At 41.5% G+C, this 26,000-nt stretch overlaps 3 protein-coding genes across 5 annotated transcripts; 2 read left to right on the top strand and 1 right to left on the bottom strand.

The window, feature by feature from the left end:
• Positions 1-4,452, bottom strand: LOC124310102 (maternal embryonic leucine zipper kinase-like). Its single transcript, XM_046773713.1, has 13 exons — positions 4,252-4,452; positions 3,856-4,105; positions 3,560-3,710; positions 3,362-3,471; positions 3,096-3,249; positions 2,853-2,959; positions 2,618-2,785; positions 2,327-2,524; positions 2,088-2,229; positions 1,909-1,998; positions 1,168-1,391; positions 978-1,081; positions 1-906 (listed from the first exon to the last, which is right to left on the bottom strand). Exons 2-13 carry the CDS (start codon positions 3,997-3,999, stop codon positions 615-617), a joined length of 1,884 nt encoding a protein of 627 aa, XP_046629669.1. The 5' UTR covers positions 4,000-4,105; positions 4,252-4,452; the 3' UTR covers positions 1-614.
• On the top strand, positions 4,360-12,666 carry LOC124310099 (centrosomal protein of 290 kDa). Its single transcript, XM_046773708.1, is given in 22 exon segments — positions 4,360-4,807; positions 4,875-5,159; positions 5,250-5,385; positions 5,494-5,630; positions 5,699-5,937; positions 6,016-6,148; positions 6,208-6,398; positions 6,467-6,608; positions 6,705-6,978; positions 7,070-7,235; positions 7,300-8,607; positions 8,682-8,979; positions 9,063-9,829; positions 9,909-10,124; positions 10,214-10,412; positions 10,483-10,697; positions 10,813-10,960; positions 11,205-11,600; positions 11,665-11,831; positions 11,908-12,109; positions 12,210-12,470; positions 12,528-12,666. Coding segments are annotated over 22 exon segments (6,138 nt in total). The 5' UTR covers positions 4,360-4,627; the 3' UTR covers positions 12,606-12,666.
• Positions 12,539-24,059, top strand: LOC124310106 (2-oxoisovalerate dehydrogenase subunit beta, mitochondrial). 3 transcript variants are annotated; one of them, XR_006909626.1, is made up of 9 exons: positions 13,270-13,472; positions 14,151-14,228; positions 14,759-14,961; positions 15,059-15,214; positions 15,545-15,716; positions 15,870-16,015; positions 16,172-16,258; positions 17,131-17,390; positions 23,813-24,059. XR_006909626.1 is itself a non-coding variant. In XM_046773721.1 (8 exons), exons 1-8 carry the CDS (start codon positions 12,632-12,634, stop codon positions 17,269-17,271), a joined length of 1,020 nt encoding a protein of 339 aa, XP_046629677.1. In that variant the 5' UTR covers positions 12,539-12,631; the 3' UTR covers positions 17,272-17,902. The 3 variants fall into 3 exon arrangements, 2 of the variants coding, with proteins under 2 accessions (XP_046629677.1, XP_046629676.1); XM_046773721.1 differs by lacking the exons at positions 13,270-13,472; positions 23,813-24,059 and adding an exon at positions 12,539-12,668 and having other exon boundaries at positions 17,131-17,902; XM_046773720.1 differs by lacking the exon at positions 23,813-24,059 and having other exon boundaries at positions 17,131-17,902.
• Positions 24,060-26,000: the final 1,941 nt, after the last annotated feature.

The raw sequence follows: 26,000 nt of genomic DNA on the forward strand, positions 1-26,000 counted from the left end.
TATTGCATATACAGAATTATATTTAAAAAAAAAATACAAAATACAAGGTAATGTTTAAAAAATAGTAATATCATCTCCTCACCCTAGTAGAACGACAATTATTCTATTCTTATACTATACACAGACTATAAAATTATTTTGTTTTTATATTGCTAACTAATAGAGAGACAATTGTGATCGTTCATGTTTCTTTGAATAAGATGATAAATCACAGTACTCTGGCCACTTGGAGTTTTTTTCTCTGTTTTTCTCTTTCTATTTCTCTTCGTTTGAAAAGCGATAACAATTTCAGATACGTTTTCGGGCATACATACGCACGTAACGATAATCGTGAAAAGAATACAAAAAAAAAAAGAAAAAAATTGCCGAATTAAAAACGAATATATTTTTAAACGATTTTAGTAATTTAAAATATTTTTAAACCGACGTGAAAAGTGGAGAAATTTTGTCTTCAATTGTCTTGCACGGAATGTATAATAGGTAAATATTTCGAAATCGCGCCTAATCCTCATATACGAAACTACCGATATCATTTTCCGTTTCTTAATTACAGCCATATTGCTTAATGGGAATTCTTCGAGATAAATAGTTCGTATACGTTGTACAGTCGGTAACTAGATGAGACAGTTTGATTCTGTGTTTGACGCTGATAGCTGCGCTGTTTCGTCACCGTCGGATGCGAGAGCGAGGACTTCCTCGCATACGCGTTTGTAAACCCAAGCGTCGCCCTTCAACCTTTTACGTCTGATGCCGACGAGCGGTTTCGCATCCGAAAGCCCGTCGACCAGGCAAACTTCGAGCTCGAAGGAACAGGCGCTTCGCGCCGAGAACGGACGCGCGTTGTCCTTTCCGGTCTTGGGTTCAGGCTTACAGCTTATCGATTCGGTTTCTCCGAGCAGGACGAACCTGGAAAAGCCAAGAGCAGCGTTAAAAAACGTCAATCACGGGTTTCTAGACCTCGAAAATCGGCCGCTCACCCTTTCTGCCTGCACGAAATACCCTTGCGATGAAGCGCTCGTCGCAGCTGGGCCAGAACCTGCTTCGGACAGTCGCTAGACGTTGAGGAAATGTTGCACAGCCCCTAGAATAAGACCGCTCTTTGTGTCAGTAGAAAGTAAAGACACGCAATTTAGGTTTTATCGACATTTTGAACGAAGGAAAAACCACCTTTCCAGAGAGTAGCACCGGCTGATCAGGATCCGTGTTTTCGTTCTTCGCTCGACGTTTCGGCGTGAGCACGTGCCTGACGCGGTTCAGGCCTCGTTCAAAACCGAGCATGACTTTTCTCGCACTACCGGGTGTCGAGGATAGATTACCTTTAAAATCTGTTCCCTGCGGCGTCTTTGGCGTTGCGGGATTTTTTTCCTGATCGGTAGATTTTTTCGTAGGTACTTAAAACGAACGAAAAATATAATTGTAACTCGATAAACTATGCGCTGTTGATAATAATCCGTTAACCGTTATCCTTCTCCTAATCGGGAAGGACGGCACAAAGCGCCAGGACGACTGTGAGGACGAATTAATGTTAACGTATGGACTGTTCATCTTGGGGTAAGGGGTAGTTGGTTAGGGAGGGAAGAAAGAGGTTCTGCGGAAACGGAGATTCTTTACTTTAAATTGTGTTTGTTTGGAAGTTTGGGCACTGCTGTGGTAATTATCCGACCAAAGTCCCCTGCGATCCGGCAACTGTGACCAAGTAATATTTTAAACTCTTGGTACGAACTTGTAGAAACTTTCCGCGCTAAACTTTATCACCTGTGCCTACAAACTGAACTTCAACCCTTCGCCAAAACTTTCAGACCAATTTAAATTCGGACTCGCACACGCAAATATCAACAAGTATTTCTATGTTTTAGCAATTCTGTTAAAAAATTCGGGGGTAGAAATTTCAATTAGCGCAACACTCACTCGGCGATGCTGCTTCGTCTTCATCCTTACTTCTTAATCTCTTGCGAACGGGAATATTCGGCTCGGTAAAGTCATTTTCGGTATTCTTATCTGCGTGAAAAATCGAAAGCTGCATTACAGCTTACAACTTGGACAAATTACAAGACGTAACAAAGATTCAACTGATGCCGATCACCCACCGGTTTCCAAAGGCTTTTGTAACATGGTGTAAGTCGTGTCAATGACCGGGGATTTACAGAGCATCCTATTTCCCGGCGATTGATCCAATTTTGTTATGAAATTTGACATATTTCGATCTGCCTTTGGTGTACTTTCAACACTCTAAAATCAACCAGGAGATTGTTATAATCGGGATTGTTGCTTTTGTGTTTTCTTGGTGGTGTGAATTTCTTCCTTGAATTAAATGCAAGTGCCTTACTAGTTTGCCTCTGAAATGGGTCCTAGATGCAGAGGATAACCTCAAAGGAAGTCCACGTAATTTCCTATCGAGTAAAAGTAAATAAGTTGCAGTTCGATAATCAGTTCTACTGCCTTCCATCAATTTTTGCCATATGTGTTCTCGGTCTTCGTGACATATTGCTGACATAGTGACCAGCACTTCTTTGTCCTTTTCAAACTGCAAATAAAAGGTTCAAAGTCAAATAGAATGGTTGATAATTTCGGAAACATGAAAGTTTATATTAATGGTGATAAATTTTAATCCACTAACATTGGTATTCTTTTTGAATGAAACGGGGTTTAAAAATCCCGCAGTTATCCAGGGATGATTGCACAGTTCTTGAATGGTTATACGCTTCTTTGGATCTGTCTGTAGCATAGATCGTATAAGTCTCTTACTACTGCACGAGAGCCAGCTTGGTTCGTCATACTTCCCACTCTGAAATGAGATATACAATATGGAATATCAAACAGGAAAATGATAATTTGATTTCGTGAATACTTACGAGAATTTTTCTATACAAATTTTCAATACTGCTGTCGTCGAACGGTAGAAACCCGCACAGTAAGGCATAAAGAAGCACGCCCATGCTCCAAATATCTACTTCTGAACCTGGACAAAAGCATGACTTATATTAATTAGAATTTGTCTACCAATAAAACAGACAGATAGTTTATTTCTAATCCCAAGTTGCATCTAGTCAGTCATATTTACCAGCGGATAAATATCAAAATTATTGATTACTTACCTAAATATTTAGCACCTAAAACAAGCTCAGGAGCTGCGTAAGTTGGAGAACCACAAGATGTGTACAAATGTGCCTGCATCCCACCTTTCGGTTTTGCACACAGACCGAAATCTATCAGTTTCAAGTTCTGCTGTTTGTCCAATAAAACGTTTTCCTGATTATTGCAAAAATACACGAATTTTTAACAACTGAAGTTACTTGCGTAGGTACACGTATTATATTATTTCTTATTAAAAATATAGTTTCCAAATTATTTGTTAACTTACTGGTTTCAGATCTCTGTGAGCATATCCCAAGCTGTGTAGGTAGGCAACTGCGGAAACAATTTGGCGAAAGAATTTCCGTGACTCTGTTTCGGTGAGGCGGTTCTTCTCGACTAAAGTGAGGAATGAATCGGTGGTTTAAAACAATAATTGATCTATCAACAACAAGTAATTAAAACGAGAAAATTATTGATATCCAACCTATGTGATCGAACAACTCTCCACCAGAGCAGTACTCGATTATCATAAAGTAGTGAGAATCAGTTTCGATCACTTGGTACAGCTTACAGACGTGTTGGTGGGCCAGCGTCTTCAGAGCTTCCACCTCCATCTTAACCCTAGGTAAATCATCCTACAAATGAATATTGAACTTTATATTAAACGTAGCGCGACGCCAGGAATAAGGATTTTTGTTCAAGAAGATGCGAGGATAAGAAGCATAGTTTTGGGTGAAACTTGAACAAAGCAGAGCGAATAATGTTGAGTAATGATCTTACACCCAGGGCGTTTTTTTCCATAATTTTGATGGCAACTTTTTCACCTGTTGCTACGTGCGTGCCGAGTTTAACTTTGGCGAATCCACCACAGCCGATCGTCTTATCGACGTCGTAGAGCCCCTTCAGAGCCGCATATCGCACCATTATACAGAATTACCCTGTAATTCGTGCTCGTTATTGGAATTCCGAACGAGACGTATCGGCTATAATTTGTATGTATTTAACCTCCAGAATATTTGAATCGCCAATTCTGTAACGTAAACAATTTCTGATAGCCAATCGGCTTACGGCGCTCCCGCCATAGAGATAGAAACGCACAGAGTGGGCAAGATGCAGAGGTTAGTGCAAGTGGTAAGGTCGTGCGGATAGAAAGAGAGAGAAAATCGAAATACATACCCCGATTTATCCCTGTAGCAGCTGTAGCATAGGCATTGACGCATAAAAAGAATCAGAGTGATATCATTTTTCAAAATTGCTTAGGTTAATGTTGCAGATTTCCATTGAAAAATTTTATTCAACTTTATACATCGTTGTAAAATTCAGATGTAGTCGTTCTTTTTTTATCGGCAAACCGAATATATCTATCAAAATTACCAGCGTTCACGTTTGAATCTTCCATATATTCCGTCAGACAGCAGCACAATTCGAATATCGTGTTACCCGTCTCCATGGAAACGGGAATAGCGCGTGCAAACATCAAACGCGGAATCTCACCAAATCGATGTTTCGAAGGGTTATCCGGAGCGTCAACATGTTTTACTCTCCGTAGAGCATGGTTCGAATAAATTGGGAACGAGTATTGTCCGTCAAGCCGGCAGCCTTGACGGACGAAGAGATTGAGGATTTATTTCCCATGGTGGTAAGCTGCGATATTGATAACGTCGAGAATATTAGTAACCTAAAAGCCTTGATGAAACTATCTCAAGAAATGCTGCAGCACAAAGACAATCAGGTAATTATTACTTGGTCAACCTTTTAAAAATCGCCACGCCTTCGTTACATGCAATCGATTACAACAGGTCGAGTCTTTGCTGCTAGAATGCGACGAATTGAAAGGAAAGATTTCAGCGATGAGTTCCAAGACCGGGTCGGCGTCGAAGAGAAAAAAAAGTGAGGGAAAGAAAGGATCGTTCAGAATTTAGCTGCATGTATAATCCAGCATCGGCTAATTAACGATTTCATTTTGATATGCAGGTCTTGCCTCAGACTTGGTAAACGACGATGAAGATAGCGCTGTGTCCTCTGGAAGCGGCCTTGCCAGGGACAGAAATCAGAAGATTGCTACTCTCATGTCTGAACTTGAGGTGTCTCATTCTTTTTCCACATTTTCAATCCTTGTGTAAATTCTTAGTCATCCTATTTGCTAATATACGTTCAATTTATTCACTGTACAGACCATAGAAACTGAAAATTTCACACTGAAGGAAAAGTTGCGATTAATCAAAGAAGAAATGGAGGATTCAACGGTACAAATGAACCAGATGACTGAAAAGCTGAGCTCTCTGAAAGGACAGAATACACTGTACAAAGGTACAACAGTTTTGAATGAAGTCTACCATTCATTACAATGGTTCGATTACTACGATTGACCAGCTGTTATGGACAATCAACATTCATACCTTTATTCTTTATGTATAGAAAAATTAGCAGAACGTGACAGAGAAAACAAAGCTCTGCTGAGTCAAATCAAGGCTATAACCGCACAGCAATTAGATAGAGATAATGTTATAGACGAATTTAGTACAGCTATCGATGCTCGGGTAACTGAGTGGAAGGTAAAAATCTTTGCATTTCTGGTTTCAGTTTACTGAATATCGTTATGAATCAGGAATTTAAATTTCAGCTAATACTCGATGAAAAAGATGCTGAAATAACTGCGCTGAGAGAAAATCTCTCACAGTCGATGATCCATTCATTAACATCCATCAGGGATGAGAATAAATCACAAGTTGTTCACTTGAATGAAATTATCAAACAACGAGACCAGGCGATAGAAGAATTGCAGAATAAACTCAGTGAGGCTGTAACGGAGATGAACGAAAGCACCATTCTTATAGAAAAGTTGAAAGCAGACGCACAGAGGTGCGTATGTGAATAAATAGCTAGACTCATTTGCATCACATTTCATCTAAACCTTGTACTAATTTTCAATTCGTCTAGGTTTGAAAAGAGCAGCAGACGGAAGGAGCAGCGAAACCTGCTGAAAAAAATTCAAGAATCCAACGAAAAAATAATAAATCTACAAAACGTTTTAGCGCAAACAGAAAGCGATGCCGAAATAAAGAGTAAGGAGGTAAGAAACCATTTGACTTTCCATAGAACAATTTCTTCATCTGCAATTTCTTTGTTCAGCTGTGTGAGGCGTTGATAATGTTGAAGCGTTATGAGAATAGTGAATACGGTCTAGCTGAAGCGACCAATGAATTAAGGAATCTAAAATCCCAACTGCAACAAAAAGAGGACCATATTGAGGACCTTATTCACATTATAAACAAAATGGAAGAGCTGAGTTCTCAACAAGAAATGAAGATAGTTGCTTTGTGGTAAGCAGCATCAATTTGCCAGTGATGACATATTGTATAGTTTTGTTCTTGCAAGTCAAATTTTACAGTGAAAAATTGGAACTACCACCTGATGAGACAATTCCTGTAGATGGAATTGTATCAAAACATACAGAGGAGTTGCGAAAGGCAGAAAATATAAAATTAGAAAATGAATTTTTGAAAAAAGAAAACATTGAGCTCAAGTCTGATGTGAGTTCACCTTTTTGTGTATTTATTCCCGTGAATCATTCGGCATTCCCAATTTTTACTCATTAATAATCTATTCTTTTTTAATCGTTCTAACAGGTAAGAGCATTGAAATACAGACTGAAAGCTTTAGCAGAGAAGACAATTGTTCCACATGTAGATACTGTGGAGACCCAATCTGATCTCGTAGTAACTACCCCAATGAAAATGTCAAAGGGAAACTACAACTGGCTTGTGGAAAGGGAGGCAATTGCACAACGGCATATGAATGAGATTGAGGAGATCAAAAGCAATGTCCGGATAGTTGTTGAGGAAAATGAAGCTCTGAGAAAGGGGATGCACGAAATACTGGACAGCGTGCATAAACAAGACGGTAATTTATACAGCTTTCACATTATCTTAGTAGCTGATAATTTCACGAACCAACTGTTGCCCTACGTAACAAAATCTTAATCCAAAACCAGGCTCTTGCGCCGTCGAAATTCAGTCTGAAACCTTGGAACAACTTTTGGAAGCACTCGATGTGAGGCATTTAGCTGGTTGGTACCATCCGGCAATGAGATTGCAGAGTCGTCTGAACACAATAGAAGGTAGCAATAGCGAACTTCGAGCGCAGCTAAGACAAATTAGGTGGGAATCAAAAAAATGGAATAACAAAATGCGTCTCTACTTTGATAATGTGTTTCAATTACAGGTCAGAGCTGCAAAAAAAAGATGAAATTTTAAGACAGATCGCTCTTAATGATTCGCTAAAAAAAACGACATCAGACTCAGTCTCTGAGACTGGTGAGGTGAAGCCCCGTCATTCCTTGGGACCTATCGATGCGCAGGATTCGTGCGAAAATGAAAAGTCTGAATGGCAAATAGAGAGGACCGCACTCTATGAAGAGAAAAATGAGCTGGAAGATACGATCATGAGGTTGGAAGTTCACTTAGAGGAGTACGAAAAGAACTGGCAAGTTTTGGAATCAGGTGAAGAGGAGATTAAAAAAGCCTTTGTGAAAATGTGTAAAGAAAGTGCTGAACACGCTGTACAGACAATTGTTATAAATCGGAAATGTAAAATTCTCGAAGAGTTGCTCAGTAGAGAGTCGACCAAATATTACAACAGGCAGAAGGAGTACATTGCTAGCGAAAATGAGCTGAGAAAAAGACTTGCAAATCTAGAAAAGTCTAATAAGATTCTTGACGCGCGAATCAGTACGCTTCAGAGTAACTTGTCTAATTCTGTTAGCTCAGTGGAGTTCAACGAGCTAAAAGAAAAACACAACGAAGCGTGTATCCGATTGAGAATGGTGCTTGAGGAGAGAGGAGTCTATGCAGAGGAAGATTCAGCACTCCATAGTGAAGCGAAATCCCAACTAGGAGAAAGTGAGGACCCCGTCAGAATCTCGGAGGGTGAATATACTGGTAATGAGAGCGACGTAAATCTGGAAAAACAACCTGACCATGGTCCACAAACTAGTCATGTTACCAAATTACACGAAAATGCACAAAATCAATTAGCAAAATACAAAGCTGAAGTTGCGCAATTTTCGAAGCTGAATTTTGAGCTACAAGAGGAAATAGTTGGGCTGCATAAACAATTGTCAAAGTACGTTCAAGGTGTTCGTCAACCAGACGAGACAAAGATATGTGAATTGGAGGAAAAAGTTACGTCTCTAAAAATTCAGAATGAAAACGCTGAAAGGAGAGCAAAAATTGCAGATCAAGAAGCGCAGATGCATGCGGCTCAGAATTTTCTAAAAACTTTTGAGATGGATAGTATGAGACATCAACTACTTGACCTTCAGTCAGTCAGTGAAGACAAGGAAATTATCGCCAGGCTTGGCTTCGAATTGACAAATTGTAAAATTCTCGAGGCTGAGACAAGCAAGCGAAATATCTTACTCCAGAATGAAATTTCGCATCTTCAAGATGTGAATGTTAAATTGAAGCAAAAGACTGAAGACTCTCTTGCGAATGTCAGGGATTGCCAAAAGCAGTGTGACGCCCGTTGCAGGTAAATTGATTAAGTGAATAAAAAATAAGTAGCTAATTGCAAATAATTTCTTCCATACAAATTTTTCTTCCCAGGAGCTACTTAGACGTAATAGAATTTTTACAACGTCAGTACGCTGGCTCGACGTCGTTAACTGCGTTGGAGCGATTTGAGTCAATTTTAAAAAAATCGAAAGTGGACCGGCTGGCTATTGATGAGTTACTGAAAGAGGCTACGAAGAACGCTGACAATATTCGGGCACAACAGGATGTCCTTGCTGGGCGCTTGCAGGTTGTTGAACAACTTAAAAACATATTAGAAGAGCAAATTGGAAACCCAGACGTGCAGGATATAATACACCGCTTTTCAGAGAGCTCACAGTCGAAGCTTGGGGTAAGCAGATACCGCAGTATCAGGCCTTGTCTTTTTCGATCTAAAATAAATCTTCTTTACATTTATCTTTGCGATGTTTTCAGGAGCTAAGATATAAACGGCAAATAAACCAGCTTGAAAATGAACTGCAAATAGTCAATAGCAGAATTGCATCTCAGGAGACTTTAATAAACGCTATGGAATCGGAAATGATTTTTATACAAAAAATCTGGAGTAGATCGTCTAATAACAATGACGGAAGTAGCAATCAAAATCCAGAGATAAACATCATCGATGTAGACGTAGATGTTGTAGATGTAGAAACGGCTTCGATCGCTGTGCAAACGCACATAGAGAGCCGTTCCGTCGAGACGCAAGTCCACCGCGATCAGGAAGCGGTTCCAATTACCAGTGTCAGGAATGAGTCAAACGGAGATGGGCAAACTGATTACACTTCTCAAATCGGTCTGAACGAGAGACTGAATCAAGCGTTATCCCTGGCCTCAGAGCGATCTGCTTTGCTTGTAAAGTACGAGTTGGAAATTGCAGAGTACCGAGATAAAATAGCCACTCTGAATGAGCAACTTGCCGAAAAAAATTCTCTGCTCAGTACAGTAACCGAAAAAACTGAAGAACCTGTAAAGTTCAATCCAAGTGTTGCAGACATTGAGACCTCCGATAAAATAGTCCTGAGATCGACGGTCAACAGTTTGCAAAAAATTATTACTCAAAAGGAAGAAACCATTCTCAGGTACCAAAATTTGTTGAAAGAAGACAGAGATGAACACAGCAAAGCAGCTGCTCGCTTACAGGAGGAAATCAAGAGTCTTCAGGCTCGAGTAGCTGGAATGCAGCAACAGGTGAATCAAAAGTATGACGCAGTAGTTTTATAACAATGAAATGGAGAGTTGATTTTTCTTTTGTTAATACTTAATTTGCACTCCTGTCAGAGTAAACGACTACATTCATTTGCCCGAGGCTTTGCCAGTCAGAGAAAAAGTGCATAAAGATAGAAACAAGAATATCGACCTGGAAGAAGAGGCTGAGAAATTGAACGAACGTGTTTCTACACTAGAGGCTGATTTGAGTATAGCTAAGGAGTTGGGAGAACGATGGCATCGACTTGCTGAAGAGAGACTGAAGCACATGGACCACATGAGAGGAAGGTATCGTATTTTTTCATCAATTCCCAATGTAGTTGAAAGCGGGCTCCCCCCGCGACCCTTACACGCAGTATCCAATTTGTTTGATACAGATTAGACGAACAGCACAAAAATGAGCTAGAGAGCTACAGAATGGAGCGCGACAAGTGGCAGCTCGAGGCTGATACACTGAGGCAACAATTATCTGACAACAGAGTGCAGCTTGCTAAGGGAAACAGTTTGTTATCCAAAGAGTTGCAAGAAAGGGATAATCGAATTCATGAGCTTGACATAGCTTATCAGGAGCTGCAGGTAACACACGACGTTTTTTAATCGTTTAGTGAATGATAGCAACGTGTACAAACATGTCTGATTTTTAAAGAACGAGATGGAACTCGCTGAGAGAAACACAGTTTCGCGACAGACGGTAGCTCATGATTCTAAGATGCAGGAGATCACTAACAGTATTGGGAGAGCTCAGTCCAACCAGTTGCAATCTCAGTTGGATCTTGCCCGTAAGCAACTACAGGCACTGGCGGAAAAAGAGAAGAATTACAAAAGTCAGATCGTCGATCTCAAACAGCAGCTGAGTCGGAGGTGCGAAGATAATTCACTGTAGGGTTAAAAATTTCCCCTTAGCCATACTCGTGTTAGCCTTTTGTAAACCGTTTGTACCAATATTACTACACTGTCTCATTGACTAAATCTCCAGGTACATGGCAGCTAAAACCCATGAACAAAGAAACTCTCAGCGTGAAATACAACTTGAAAGAAAAGCGAGGGGATTAGAGGAAGAGTTGCATACGCTCAAACTACAACTGGAAAGAGAAAAATTCACGCACGAAAATAAGAAACTCAAAGTATACTTCACTCGAGTTAAATGCTGCACAATTTAAGCGACGGGAAACCATTACGCGACAAATAAATTTGCATTTAGAAATACTGTAAATAATCATCAAAATCCGGTATTTGTACGCGTTATGGGTTTCCGGTCCCGAGAGCGTGCTCATAATCGTTAAATCATAATTTATGTTCAAGCTTTACGTTCAGATAGTTAGAGCTTTCATGTAATTTAATATTTCCATTCGTTTCATATGCCAACAGACAGCAGAGGAACTAGCACTGTGGGACAAGCAAAAACGATGGCAACAAACGGCTGAGAAGTTCAAGGAAAAATTGAAGGATAAGACAGAGGAGTACAACAAGCTGCAAGCGAATCACGAGAAGCTCAGAGCAGTAGTGTCCTGCATGGAGCGTGAAAAATGGTACCTACGAAGTAAGTTGAGGTGCGAAAATGGCTGCCTCATTGGTAGCTTGTCCGCTAGACCTAGAACGTTGAACCACACGGATATCCTGGAAGATCTTCAGCACGAATGCCACACGCTGAGAAGCAGAGTCCGGGAACTAACCGATCGTCTCGAGAGTGCAGACACGTCACAGCTAATTTTACAGATCGAGGCACAACGACGACAGATTTCATCTCTGGAAACCGTGACCAAGGTATTTATTTTACATCTGTATATTCATTTTGTTCACCTGTTCACTCTTTATTTCAATCTATCAGGGAAACGAGTATGTCGTCGACCAATTGGAGAGACTCGAGGCGACAAAAGACGTCCTGGAGAAGAACAATCTAAAGTTAGAAAGCGAGAACTTGGAGCTGCGGCTTGAAATCGAACGTATTGTTCTAGATACCCCGAGATTGAGGGAGAAGGTTGAGCATTTAGAAAAGTAAGTCTCTCCGTCCGAGTTGTTGTCGTGAATGAACAGTGCACGCATAAGTTGCAATATTATCTCTGATCGCCAGATACGTGGAACTACTGAAAGTAGAAAAATCTACCGAATCATCGCCGCGTTTATTTGCAAAGGAATCTCACGAGCATGGAAACAAATCAACCGTTGAACTCGAGAAAACCGTGTTTACTTTGAAGCGGGTAATCGAGAAGCTCCAAGCGGAGAACAAGCGTTTAAAAGTAATCGCGAAAAAGAATCCCCACCCGCAATCAATGGTAATAAAATAATAATTAGCTCGCGAGATATCCCTGAGCAATACCTCGATCAGGGTGATAGTCAACCGGCAGTAAAATATTTCTTCCTTTTATTATTCAGACAAGGCCAAACAGCGGCGGAAGCACTTCGTCCCTTCACGGGCAATACGAAAGAGCGCAGCAGCGCGTTGTTGCCCTAGAAACCGACCTCCAATTAGCCGAACAAAGAATAGCGATGCTTGAGAATTCGCGGAAGGAAGAGGACAACGCGGGAGAGATTGGCGTTTTAAGGCAGCAACTGGCGCACAAATCGGAACTGCTTGACAAAGTTAAACAGCTACTGACCAGGGCTGCTATTAACGAAAAATCATTGCGGCAGAAGGTGCGTTGGAAAAATTGAACAGTGGGTAAAACAAAGCGTAAATACTGTGTCTTTCAGATCCAAATGCTCGAGGCTAAACAATCCTTGGAAACCATACCAGAGTGCTACGTATCGCCGCCAACTCCGGACAACTGAGAGTATGTTTAATTAACTAGTCGAGGATGAACATGAACCTGGACTTGTCATCGACGATCATGTGTGTGTTCTCTTTCTTTATTTTATCTAGTCTTAAGGATAAGTAACGAATCGACGAAGCAAGACACCGATATTTATTACACACGTTTGAAATTAGCCGAAAACAGTACATAATTTGTAAGGCGGATCAAGACGAATACACGCACATGAACCTTCAAGGTACCCAAGTATTTCTATATCTATAGAAAGCCTGCGAGGAAATGTGAAAAAATGATAATTTTTTTCTCTCATAACAGAGGAAAAGTGAAAGTTGAAATTTCCGAGGAAAATTCTTCAACATATTTCAAAGATACGAGACGACGTGTAGCGCAGTTCGCGGGCAATCGGTATCTGCGAAAATAAAATGCCGATATAGATAAAAGACGAAACCGTGTGAGTGGTATGTTAATTAATAATTCGTACGGTTATCAAAAAGTCCGGACTGCGGTATATAAGATTGCCAAATGTTACGTATCTATGTACATACATGTAATGTACGTGATATAGATACGAATATGTTGCGCGCGTTACGAAATACGGTGAAGGTCACGACCCTGCGTAAACCCCAGGTCGAGATAACGCTTTGTGTGTTAATACAATATATATTGCGTGTGTTAGCGATAACGGGGCCCGCGCGTCACTACGAAACACAGTATTTGACGAGCATGGCTACCAGCAAGTTCTGTTCGCGTCTCCGCAACGTTACAAGATTGTCAATAACAAATTCAGGCAGCATTTTCCCCGCCGTCGCTTCGTCAACAATCCGGCATGCAGGAATCGGAAGAACGCATTTCACCTACGCACCGGAATCCCCGCCAACGAATTCCGGTAATCTACGAATATGAAAAGAAGTCTGAAGACTCCTTGTTTTTTTTTTCATTCTTTTTTTTTTGTTTCGTTTTTTTCATTACTTTGAATTGATTCGAAAGAAAATGAAAATAATAAAAATTAAAGAAAAAGAAACGGCAGCGTCGATCGGGTGATGTGTGTTACAACATGCGGATCATGCTCTTGCACCAGTTCGTGGTTTCCTCGTCATTTTACTTCTCCGCTCCCCCCCTCCCCGCCCCCCCTCTTTCTTTTTCTTTTTCTTTTTGTTTTCGTCTCTCATACGAGAAGTTGAACGAGGTCGTTGGCTATCCGCGGGGCTACTCGATATACAGGATTTTACTTAAGGTCTTTCATTATATACCAGATTCGCGAAGGATATGTACGTTATACTTATTCACCGATTCGCAATTAACGCTTGTCGGCACGTTGAACGAAAAAAAAAAGAACACGATAATAATAATGATATAATGCTCGTTCTCACACGCTCAAACGTCAACTTATCACATGGTCGTAAATTATTGCGATATTTTTACCATACCCGTGAATTGATTGTAGAGATTCTGTTACCAATTTCTCTTTCTATCTGCGAGAGGAATCACCTCGCATCGTTGAGAAATTCTTGACCGTTTATACGACTGCATACCTGTATGTATATGTACGTGCACGTGTACACAGGTGATACGCAAGAGATGAACATGTTCAAAGCAATAAACAACGGCCTTGCACTCAGCATGGAAGCGGACGAATCGGCAGGTAATATACCATTTTCACACATACTACCTTGCTAAGATTCGATGATTTGTACGTAAAGTAAACGTAACCATTTACTTATCTACAAAGTACGTGAAATTTATCTTGTCATTATCCAACAAGCAGATTTCGCGAACCGTGTATATCGGGCAATAAGATCTACGAATTTGCATTAACATTCTACCAGAAATCATAACTGAGAAGCTGTAAACACTTTCCTTTCATTTTTTCTATTTTTGCCCAAATTCGTATAATCTACGACCGGTACACACGCAAAAGTCGTTCCAACTTTACTACAAACAATAATTCTTATCTTATCGTCACTTTTATAATACTGTAGGTATAGCAGGTATATACGAATTTCCAAATTTACGTTTTAGTTTTTCTTTTTTTTTTTTTAATCATTTTTTAATAAATCTCTCTCTTCTACCGTCGCGATAATGACGTATAAATTACTTTTACGAATGAGAAATGGATTACAATAGCAAATGGAAGTTGACGCACTGCATACCTTATATCCACGCTTATAACAGTATTCTTCGGGGAAGACGTGGCCTTCGGCGGTGTCTTCAGGTGTTCGATGGGTCTTCAGGAACGCTTTGGTAAAGATCGGGTATTCAATACGCCGCTTTGCGAGCAGGGAATCGTCGGTTTCGGCATCGGCATCGCGAACATGGGATCGACCGCAATTGCGGAAATACAATTCGCCGACTATATTTTCCCCGCCTTCGATCAGGTAAGGAAAAACTTGCCGCGATCTCCGGCGATTCTAAGGTTGAAGAAAATTTACAGGAACAAAAATTAAAAGAAATGAAAATCATTTTCACTTCAAGCTCGTCAACGAGGCTGCCAAAATGCGGTACCGCAGCGGCGGAGACTACGATTGCGGAAAATTGACCGTCAGGGCACCATGCGGAGCGGTCGGTCACGGCGGTCTCTACCATTCCCAATCACCCGAAGCTTATTTCGCTCACACTCCAGGCCTCAAGGTCAGTTCACGTCGTATCCTCGTTAGAAAGAAAAATCGATTTTCATTCGAAAATATTCAAAGGGTCGATCGTACAAGTGGTGACCGAAAACTGTCCCTTATCCTTCCCCTTGACTCATCTGAATTTCGCACCCGCACTTTCGCAGATTAAAAACTCAAGTTTCTTGTTTTTTGAAGCATCGCGCGGCTCTGGAGTGTTTTAGTAATAATGATAATAATAATTATGATAATAATAATAACGAGACGTGACTTGAAATTAAAACAAAGGGAGAAAAGCACGCAATCCTTCGCAACGTGTACTTCTTTCTAAAATTTTGCAAATTGTCCCCAGGTCGTGGTGCCTCGTGGACCGATAAAAGCCAAGGGTTTGCTGATGAGTTGCGTGGCCGAGCCTGATCCCTGCATAATATTTGAGCCAAAAATTCTTTACCGTGCCGCGGTTGAGGAGGTTCCGATCGGCAGATACGTTACGGAAATCGGCAAGGCGGAAATCGTCAGGAAAGGTCAGCCGCTTTCCCCGCATCTCTGATTTCGATTTAACCATCTTCGTGAAGTTTCCCTGCGATACTAATGACGACAAAAAAAAAAAAAAAGTCAAACTTACGCACGCACGCGCGCACATTCTTCTTTCTTTATCAATGTTCTCCGTTCTTCAGGCACCGACGTAACTCTCGTCGGCTGGGGAACTCAGGTTCACGTTCTGATCGAAGTTGCGAATCTCGTCGAGGAGAAGCTCGGAGTTTCCTGCGAGGTGATTGACCTCGTTACAATCCTCCCGTGGGACGTGGATGCCGTTTCTCAGGTGATTTTAATCCCCGTTTCGAATCGTCGAGGGTCGAGACGTGCGCATAGCCCATGAATATAAATTTTTCCTCAATTTGTCGAAGTCATCGTTATAGACTGCGGTTTCATCAAATGATCAAAATAATCAACTCATTTAACGTTAACTGCTTTTCAGTCGGTGAAAAAAACCGGTCGATTGATCATCGCCCACGAGGCACCGCTCACCTGCGGTTTTGGAAGCGAAATAGCAGCTACTATTCAGGTAAACTTTAACCTACCGTCCAACAAACATTTTACATTGTGTTCGTCATTTCATCAATCCAGAAACATCCGATTACTCACGCGAGATTCAATATCGAGGGTATAATGGAGGGAGGGCTTCACTTTTTTAGTGTGAATTAAAGATTTTTTTCTTTTGTGAAATTTTTAACGCATTCCGATCGCAGCTAATCGTTGAACCGTTAAATTTTTCTTCAGCGCATGCTCGTTATAATGAAACTTTCGATATTCTTGTTGGACGCAATGCTAATCATATCATAAAAAAAGGACGTGATATACACGGACGATCGGTCGGGAAGAGCGAATGCACCTTCTAAAACTTTCATTTCCTGATTGCTCGGTGACTCGGCGAAGCTTTTGTCTCGAAAATGAAGTTGCGAGATCGTAATCGAAGAGGAATTGACGCGTGGATTAAATATTACCGGGCGAAAGGATATAACAATAAGTGGAAGCATCGCGTGCAGATGCGGATGCTCGAGGTGTTTTCTTTTACAACCGTATAAAAATTTGATTCCGATTAACGCAAGGCCTTTTGTGCTATAACGGCAATAATTCGATGACGTTTTAGTCGTATTACATTGTCTTCTTACGTCAATATGAGTCACGTATCGAGGAAGTAAACCGCGTAATGCCGTAAAGCGTTGCGACGGTAACAAATAAATATTTGTAAATATAAAACGACAATCGCATCAGCAAAAAAGCCGGTAGATTCTACTCATAGCCTCCTTTTTTTCAACGAAGATAAACGAATGCTCGCATTTTCGCACAGATTACGACAGTAATTCCCATCATCGATAAAGTAACAATTTATACGCACACCTTGTAACTTTTGAGTAAAAATAACGCGATGCACAGGAATCGTGTTTCCTGAGCCTGGAGGCGCCGATCCAGCGAGTCACAGGATGGGACACGCCGTTTCCACACATTTTCGAGCCCTTTTATCTCCCCGACAAATGGCGGTGCTTCGACGCCGTCAAGAACATCGTCAACTACTGATAATCCTCGATTCCAGGACGCCAAATCGTCGCACCCGACCGATCCTCTTTCAAAGGACGTGGAAGTGGAAGAAGAAATCCTTCATTACACGCAACGCGAAACAAGGGCTATACTTTAATGTACAATTTTTTTGTTTTTCTTTTTTTTTTACTTTCACCTATCTCGCATGTACGTTATAATATAATATCTTGAAAATTCTAAGCTGCAAAGAGCTCTCGTGCGCTCTCCCCGACAGGGAAATACTTTTATTATCCCGTAACTTGTGCGGGTGAAACCTTGAATCGTGTGGTAAGGGGGATGAAAATTTTCGAAAGTACACGGACATCGAGACGTGGCGCGATCCGGTTTTTCTTAATTACTCCCGCCGGGTACATACATGGATTTAGGTAGAAATGTGTACGTGTGTAGGCAGTCGGCGACAAAAGTCAATGATTCGAAAGGACGTCCTTGCCGCTCGGGCGCTGCTGCATGATCTATAACTGCACGTCGGTTTGTACACAGGCATTATCATACAGCCTGAAAGTCTGCGGTGTACGTGATTTCTGTTCCCAATATAACAAGGGATCTGAAAATGAGAAAATCAAGTTTAATTCAATGGAACGATTCAGGATAATAAAAATATTGTACGTAACGTGTATACCTTATATGTACGTCAACTCTAGAACCGTAATTTATTCCCGTAATTTTCTTTCCATTTCACGTCTCCGATCCCGCATGACATAGGATAATATAACGATAAGAACAGTAGTAGAAATCGAATAACACGACGCGGTGACAAAAGTGGGGAAAACAAGCGTGCGGGAGTTGCTCGCCAGCTTTTGGCTAACCGAGAATCTAAAACGACGATCTAATCTTCGGAGATATTCGATCTTTTCACGGTCGATATAAATCAGTGCGCTCGATAAGTAGCCGATCGCGATTTTACACCCAGGGTATGGGTAAACAAAAAATAACGCTTCGTACAATCGGTCATTCGATTGCGAAGGGTAATCAAATCAGCGCCGACGGTGCAAAAATACTCGAGTCGATTCGACGCAAAGTCATGTCACGAACCCTGTAGTAACGCGATTCTTTTCTCCCGGATACAGCAAAAATCGGCATCAACGAATCGCGACAATTTGTTGCAACAAGGCGCTGATGTACTATACGCAGAACCAGCGCCGAGGCATAGACTGCATAGACATCGGGTATATATATAATACGCGAAAATATGCGGTTTCGCAACGAAACGCCCCGAAGCGGCAAAAACCTCATCGCACCATTGCTCCGGATACAGAATACATACACTGGCTGTATTGTGTACGTACACGTATGCACGCAGACCGAGCGAGACTCGCGACCAGGTGTGGACGTGTAATTCACCGACTCTTACGGGGCTACCTACTGACCATGGCCCAATTCCGTCGATCAGCCGGCCTGAATTACCGCCTGTCAAAATTAACGACTTGTGTACGCGATCTCCGACGATCAGGCTGCTGATCCTTAAAAGCCCTCTTGACGTATCAAGGAAGTCGTGCCTGAATCCGTAAAGTCGGCATCGTCCGCGCGTAAATGTACAATAATACCCCCTGGTGAAAATAATTTCTACGATTTTGTACGAATTTTTAACGAAATTCGTACATTACGTAGAATTTTGTGCAAAAATTTACATAGATTTTCGTCAAATTTGTTTTTTCTCTCGGAAAAAAAATCTACAAGCTACTACAATTTTCAAGGAAGTTTAACAATTCTTCGCGAAAAACTATGCGTATTTACAAGTTTGTGAGAAATAATACGAAATGTTTCAATTTCCGTGAAAGATCGTAGTAGTAGAACTTTCCGTCCGGTTACTCCGCTCTTTTGTATAAGAAAAATTCCCCCTGTGCGTACCGTATAACAATTCTACTGCGGGGGGTGTCGAATTCATACAATCAATGTTGATGTATTGAGAATAACCCAACAATTACCTTGTAAAAAATTGGCAGTTAAAATCGACCAATAGCGCCGATGTGGACTACTATGGAAAAATTTTTGTCATCATTTTAGAATTTGAACGTCAGATAACTTTAAATTGATACCAAAAAACATTCCGTCAAAGTCGACACCGCATGTTTTTTACAGTGTACCGATTATTACCTGAGGATTAGATAATCAATCGGCGAGCTGCGAACTGATTTCGAGATTTGTGCGTTTGATACGTTCCTTTGCAACATCGTCTACTGTCAAATTGCACCGATTAAAATTGACGATATTGAAAAAGCAAGCGTGATTTCCTTGCACTTTATCGGCATGTAACACATCATACATGTACGTACGTAATACCTGCAAAATATACAGTGTACATACCTATATTCTAACGATGAGGAAAGCTGATCCGTCTGACTTCCGAAGGACGTGAACTTTAAAAGACGTCCCGGATAGAACGTCGCTGAATGTAGGCATTAAGCATATATACCTTAACCAGCTGTACCCGATGCGCACACACAGATGCTGATGAGGAACCCGTTCTCGGAGTCCGCGAACTTCGATGCAGTATCCGCGACGACCGGAGTCGAGAATTCATTAAAAATAGGTGTGTAATAACGAGTCTCTTGCCCCTGGAGGCGAGAAGCGTTCGAACCGGCGATTTTGCTTTCCCGCATTTTCACGGGGTCATTTCCTTTCGCGTTTTGGGTAAATGAGGGCATTCCTTGTGCCTGTCGAAGAAGGAGACGCGATTGTTTTAAGTCACCTAGGATTTTCTACGTTCGTCGTGTGACTGTTGGGAGAATTTTCTCTCCGAGTCCCAAAGGGAAGGTTAACGATCTACGCGACGTATAACAATCGATAATTAATTTACTCATAAAACCGCGGCGCTTGGGAAAACACGTATATTTATTATAAGACCATGCCGAAATGGTTAATAGTAGACTGATATATGTAACGCACGTACGTTATATCCCAGTCTGCCTCCCATTCGAATAGATGTCGGACACGGATTCAGGGTTCGTACGCACAGGGAAAACCGAGAGAAGTCAAGAAATTTCCAAAATAGGACTGGAATTTTTAGTCCGTCTCGAAAAAAATAAACTCGTTCTTACACGGAGTAATATCGATCTTGAGAAGAAAAAAAATTGTACTTAGTATTTTGTTTCGCCGCACTTCGTACGTTCTACGTATGTTACTTGATACCAAACCTTGTTTCGTTTTTTTCTTACCGAAAATCGCAGGCCGTTCTTTGTAAATTGATAGTCAGATAGTAAGATATTTACTAGGTAGTAACGTGTAAAAGAAATTGTCTATATTCGTCGGTATATTTTTCGACACGTTAGTGGAAAAATGATATTTTCAGGCTCGAATACCTGAAAAAGTCGGGAAATTTGATATTCCAATAACCGTACGAACCCCGGGCATGCACCGCGATACGAAATCGGATCATGACTGGTAAAGGCTGGAACTGGGCTGAAAAATGTCAAGTTGGCAAATAGGCATGACATATGGATAAAGGCGGCATAATCGTAGTCGACCGATAAGCGGGCGGGGCAATTGAGTAAAAATCGGTTTCGCATATGGGTCGATCAGGTACGAGTGCACATGCATTACGCCAGACGACGCGGGTATTGCGCACAGGCACAAAGAAACGCGGGGACTTCGGATGCATGATGTAAAAATGGCGAACGCTGCGGTGAGCAGAGCGAAGCAAAGCAAAGCAAAGTAAAGGTGTAGGAAGTTCGCTGCCGCGGAGTTGAGCCAGGCCTGCAGCGTAAAATCTGTGTCCGTGTGTGCGTGCGCGCTTAGCCTGAACAGATATGCGCGTATTTTGTAATTTGAAAGGGAAACCACATTCTTTCTCTGCGTATTATGATACCGTCGCGTGAAAGTTGGCAACAGTGCGCCGAGCAGGAGCTCCGCTGTAAATACGCCTGTATACTCTCCCCAGAGGCAAGGAGCCAGTCTCCGTGGCGTTGAGCCAAGCTCTACCTATATCGAAGGTCGACCGGTTCGTGTTTATTAGACGATTTTTTCGCAAATAGTAACGGGCTTTGCCAGCCGCTGCCGCTGCCATATGTCCAAGGCGGACGCGCCGCTCCGCACTTTCACCGAATTTTTGACACCGCCCGATTTCTGCATCCGGTGCACCGAACCGTCCCCCAAATTTCGGACCCTCTGCGCCCTTGGACGAGGTCCTCCCTCCTCTTCCCCGCGGCTGCACTTGACTCGGAACCTCGGTATTTAACCGGTAGAAAGTGCAACTTGGTTGCGTTCGTAACCCCGCGCACCTTAAACCGCCTCCGGGACGTATGCGATCCCCGATTTCTCACCGAAAACGCGGTTGTCGCACCTTTCGCCCCCGTCTGTGAGACCGACGCCTTACGCACGCACGTGCTGCTCTTATTTCTCGTACGCAGGCTTCGCCCTCGGTACAGTTTCCCTCAAATTCGATCGATCGATCTGCTTTCAATTTAGCTGTAATTCTTTAAAACAGGATCGCCACAAACCCGGAAAACCTGGAAATGTCAAGGAATTTTTTATTCGAATTAGACCTGATTTTTTTATGTAACAAGTTTACTTTTTTTCGTCGAGAAAACAAATTGGCTTAAATTAACTTTTTGCTACATTATATTTTTCTTCAATTCGAATTGAATTTCAACCGAATACAGAGTTTTAGTAACTTGTTGCTAGAACTGGGAAAATGTCGGGAAAAACTGGCTTTCAAGTCCCGTCAAACCTGGAAATGTGGAATTTTTTTCCAAAAATTTGTGGCCACCCTGTTTCGGTATTTCATCGTCTTGTTCGGAGATCGATTAATTGCCGTTAATTACCGAAAACGGAAATTCGAGTTGCGTCCGATGTTTTGCCCTCCGCGAATCCGTTATCTGCACCGATTATCGAGGCAGGTGTCGTCGGTTTGAGCTTGCGCTACGTTGTACAATCTGGTCGTTATCGCTCCTCGGCACCTTATCAATCTGCAAACTTCTAATAATGTCAAGCCAGTCACCGCCGCGCAATTCCAGGTATTTTCAACAATAACAAAGGCAAAACGAAAAGCGAACCGCCATCGCGTTTCGGAGTTATCGATCTCCCGACCCGTAAGTGCAAAAGCCATTTCCCTTACAGGACGACGAATCGTTTTTAATAATTAAAGCTCGTCTGCGATTCGATGCGCGCGGGTTTCGGAATTTTTACCGATAGCGCGAAAAAAAAAATTGATGAATTCAACAAATACGGTGAAAGAAATGTTCTTTCAATTGAAATAAATTTTGTTTTACTCGATATCAAGAATTATTGTTTTGACCACTTTTTTGCCGGATCAAGTCGCATTACTTTTAACTGAAAAAAAAAACATCTATTTGGCCATATTCGGCAAATTTAATAAATCTTTCCGCTGTTTGTCATGCGCAACAAGTGAAGTCTGGGCTTGCAATTCAAACGATCGTAACTCGAAATAACAGAGCTTTACGGGAAAAAGGTGTATTTTTTTCATGACAAATCGGAGAAGCTGTAAAATTGAGTTGGGGTATTTTAAATTATGAGGGCAGAAATGTCGATGGAAAATTTGTAGCAACCTGTAGGCCACGGGCGTTAGCCGATGTAACATGTAACGCTTGATACATGTAATATATAACCCAGATTCAGTGACATTTAACGACTCTGTGTACCACTTACGTGATACCGTATACGACCAGACGGAGTTGACCCGTCGCGGTGGCCGACCATGCCCGGCTTGTTCCACTGCCGATGCTGATTGCGAGCCTGCGGGAAGGCGGAGCGGGGTTGAATTCGGAATTTGAAAAGTTCCGGAAGCGCCGAATTCCGAATGCCTCGGCGGGGGAACTTGAAGAAAAGAAATAAAACTTTGACGAAACGTATCAAACGGTTCGAATAGTCCGAAATCCAACGCTCAAAGTTCCGAAAGGGGGAAATTCCGAAGGAGCGTAGCTCCGTCGAGTCAAAGTTCCGAAAACGCGAAAATGAGAAAGTTTAAAAATCTGTTTTCAGTTCTGTGAATTTCTGGCGTGGTGAAATTTCACCACTTTGATCTTTCTTTGTTTCGGATTTTCGATATCTTTACGTTCGGAATCCTGGTCATCCTGATTTTCGGTTTTTCTGATTTTTTTTATACCCACGAGTTGAGTAAATTACGCTCTGTGAGTATATTTTAACTTTCGAAATTATACTCTATCGAAACATTATTTTCAGGAAGCTTGCTCTATCGAAACTTGAATTTTCGAAACGTTGAGCCATTGGATTTCCGACCATTCGAAACTTGCGAATTAGAATGCAATGACAAATCTCGCAAACTACCGATGCAAGTCAGCTGACTTTACTAAAAACCTAGTCAGTTCTAAGCTAGGAAGAACCGCGTCGATTCGAACCGAAATCCATTATCTTGTTCTCAAGATACATTGGTCAAAGAAAAAATTCTCTCAAAAAGCTCTTATTTCTTCTCATTTTCAGAGTATTTACAACAGCTCCCCTTTTTCTCCGAATACAAGTAACCAGAGGGTTAAAAAAATTCTCTCTCTCTCTCTCTCTCTTCTCTCCTCAGTTTACATTATCAGCGTTTTCCTTATTCTTTCAGCTGACATGATTGCGTTACCCGTTTCTTCCACCTGTACACGCTCACCCTTTACTCCGAAAGGCTAATTTACGCGGTACCCTCGGCGGAGCTGAAAGGTCGTGAAAATATTTATCGATGAAATAAAAGAGGAGGACGAGGAGGAGGCGAGGCGCGAGGCTCAAAGTTCAAGGTTCCCAGTCGAGGGCGGCCTGCGTCGGTTGATGAAAAGTTTGACGGGCCAGTAATTAGTCTGTATCGGCCCGTCAAAGGCGGAGCCAATCGCCGCGTGTGCAGTTCTCTGTAAGTAATTTTGGTTCTTTTAAAATTCCATTAGTCGTTGAACCGCAACGACCATTCAACGGACCGGAAAATCTCTGTGCTTTTGTAAAATGTGACACAGGCGCGGCGCGGAGACTTAAACGGAATCACACGATACGCGAGTTTTATCGCTCAACGAGATTATCGTAATATCGAATTTTTTTTTTATTCGGAAAGCGGAGCAGGCGCGGTATTGCCCAAGTTCGTAGATTATCGCTCTTTGCATATATCTAGCCAGTCTGTACTACGCTATTCGTAACGTGCGATTTGCACAGCCGTATAACTACTTTATACACGCGAGGAATAAATAATATTCACGCTGTGCCGTAATTTAGGAATTTTCTGTACCACGCCCGCAGCCATGGAACGCTATCGAAATGGAATATGAAAGTTTTGTTATCTATCGAGAAGAAAAACAGTAGAGATGAAAAAGAAAAATCTTACTCTTTCTCCTTCTTTTTCTCTTTTTCTTTCCACATATTTTTTATTTAAATATTTACACGCCACTTATGATGCACGGCTGCATTGTGGATATTGCGAAAGGCGTTTATACTTGTAATATGCGTCTGTGAGATCGTTCCGCTGCTATTACACCTACGAACACGAGGAGAGCAAAATACTCCGTGAGAAGCGCATCCCGCACGGTTTGTACAGCTGACTATGAGAATACAGCTGCACTCGCGGTGTTTAACTCGTACCGCGACTCTTTCCACGCAAACATACCTAAGCATAGCGCAGATGCGGGTATTGGTTTAAAATTGACAGCGTTAACTAGATGAATTAGATTCGCGAAACGTTCGATCCGTAACTTGAACTGCAATTTTCGCTGTCTTGCTTCTCCGTCTCATTCGCAATTGTCAATTGAATTACGGAAAGAAGAAGCCAAGCACGCCTGTCTGGGTATAATGTAACAGGTAGACTGCAATGTGTGAATTAAATACCAATAAGAAATTCCACGAATTATACACGCATTATGGTACGTTAAGTGCAGGACCTTATTCATTAAATAACGATCAAATAGTTCTCGGCTGAATCTGTATGTTACCCTCGTTATGCAGGGTATCACGCATACGCGTTTATTTAAAATATTTATACACGGTGCTCGAGCTATTATGAGAGTGATAAGAAGAGACAGAAGAAACACGGAGAAATAACAGAAAATGGAAGATATTAAAGAAAATATTAGGCGATCGTGGGGCAGTTCGACAACCTCTGTAACTGTTTACGTACGTTTGTTTTTTCGTTAGACATGCACGAGACGAGGCGTCGACGAATGAGCACGTAACTCCGTAACAATCGATCGATACCTGTACGTACAACTACAGGGCTAACAAAATTTCATTTGCATACTTGTTTCGAAATCTGGCAGTTGATAGACGTGACGCTTGTCGTTGGAAGGAATTCGCGCTGATTGTCGAATAAAAACGTAGAAATCGGAACATGGAAAATTTCAGAAACACGAAAATCCACGCCGTAAAAATATATTTTTGTAGATAAATCGGATTATTCCACGTTGCGAGTTCTCTGAGTTTTCGTATTTGCAAATAGTCAAATTCTGTGAGAGGAATCTTTCGCGTGTTTGAGTATTCGACATTATCACGATCCTTACACGTTTCTGATCTTTGCAAATGTTCACCGCTTGGCATTCTCGATCACCGATCAGATTTCGAAAAATCGTCTATAACGACCAGGGGGTTTCGGAAGAAAATAATTGGTGACAACCCCTGAACAGTTTGCTTCGATCGAAAGAAATATTGTGTAAAAAAAGGAGCGTTCTACGTTATGTGGAATATGGCGCTTATTTAATTGTTCACTATTTTTTCACATTTTTTTGAATTATTCAAGAAACACTGTAGCAATTTGATTATTATTTCTTTCCTGACATTTATAT

This window comes from Neodiprion virginianus, chromosome 1, assembly GCF_021901495.1.
Source record: "Neodiprion virginianus isolate iyNeoVirg1 chromosome 1, iyNeoVirg1.1, whole genome shotgun sequence".
Lineage (NCBI taxonomy): Eukaryota > Metazoa > Arthropoda > Insecta > Hymenoptera > Diprionidae > Neodiprion > Neodiprion virginianus.

Bases quoted from the DNA above. Each gene is read 5' to 3' on its own strand.
- LOC124310102 (XM_046773713.1), bottom strand. From the start codon at position 3,999: ATGGTGCGATATGCGGCTCTGAAGGGGCTCTACGACGTCGATAAGACG. The intron at 2,960-3,095 runs GTAAGTAATCAA...GCTTTTGTCCAG, and splicing joins TTTAGGTGCTAAATATTTAG to GTTCAGAAGTAGATATTTGG. The intron at 1,082-1,167 runs GTGGTTTTTCCT...GTCTTATTCTAG, and splicing joins CGGTGCTACTCTCTGGAAAG to GGGCTGTGCAACATTTCCTC.
- LOC124310106 (XM_046773720.1), top strand. From the start codon at position 13,310: ATGGCTACCAGCAAGTTCTGTTCGCGTCTCCGCAACGTTACAAGATTG. The intron at 13,473-14,150 runs GTAATCTACGAA...ACGTGTACACAG, and splicing joins ATCCCCGCCAACGAATTCCG to GTGATACGCAAGAGATGAAC. The intron at 15,215-15,544 runs GTCAGTTCACGT...AATTGTCCCCAG, and splicing joins CTCACACTCCAGGCCTCAAG to GTCGTGGTGCCTCGTGGACC.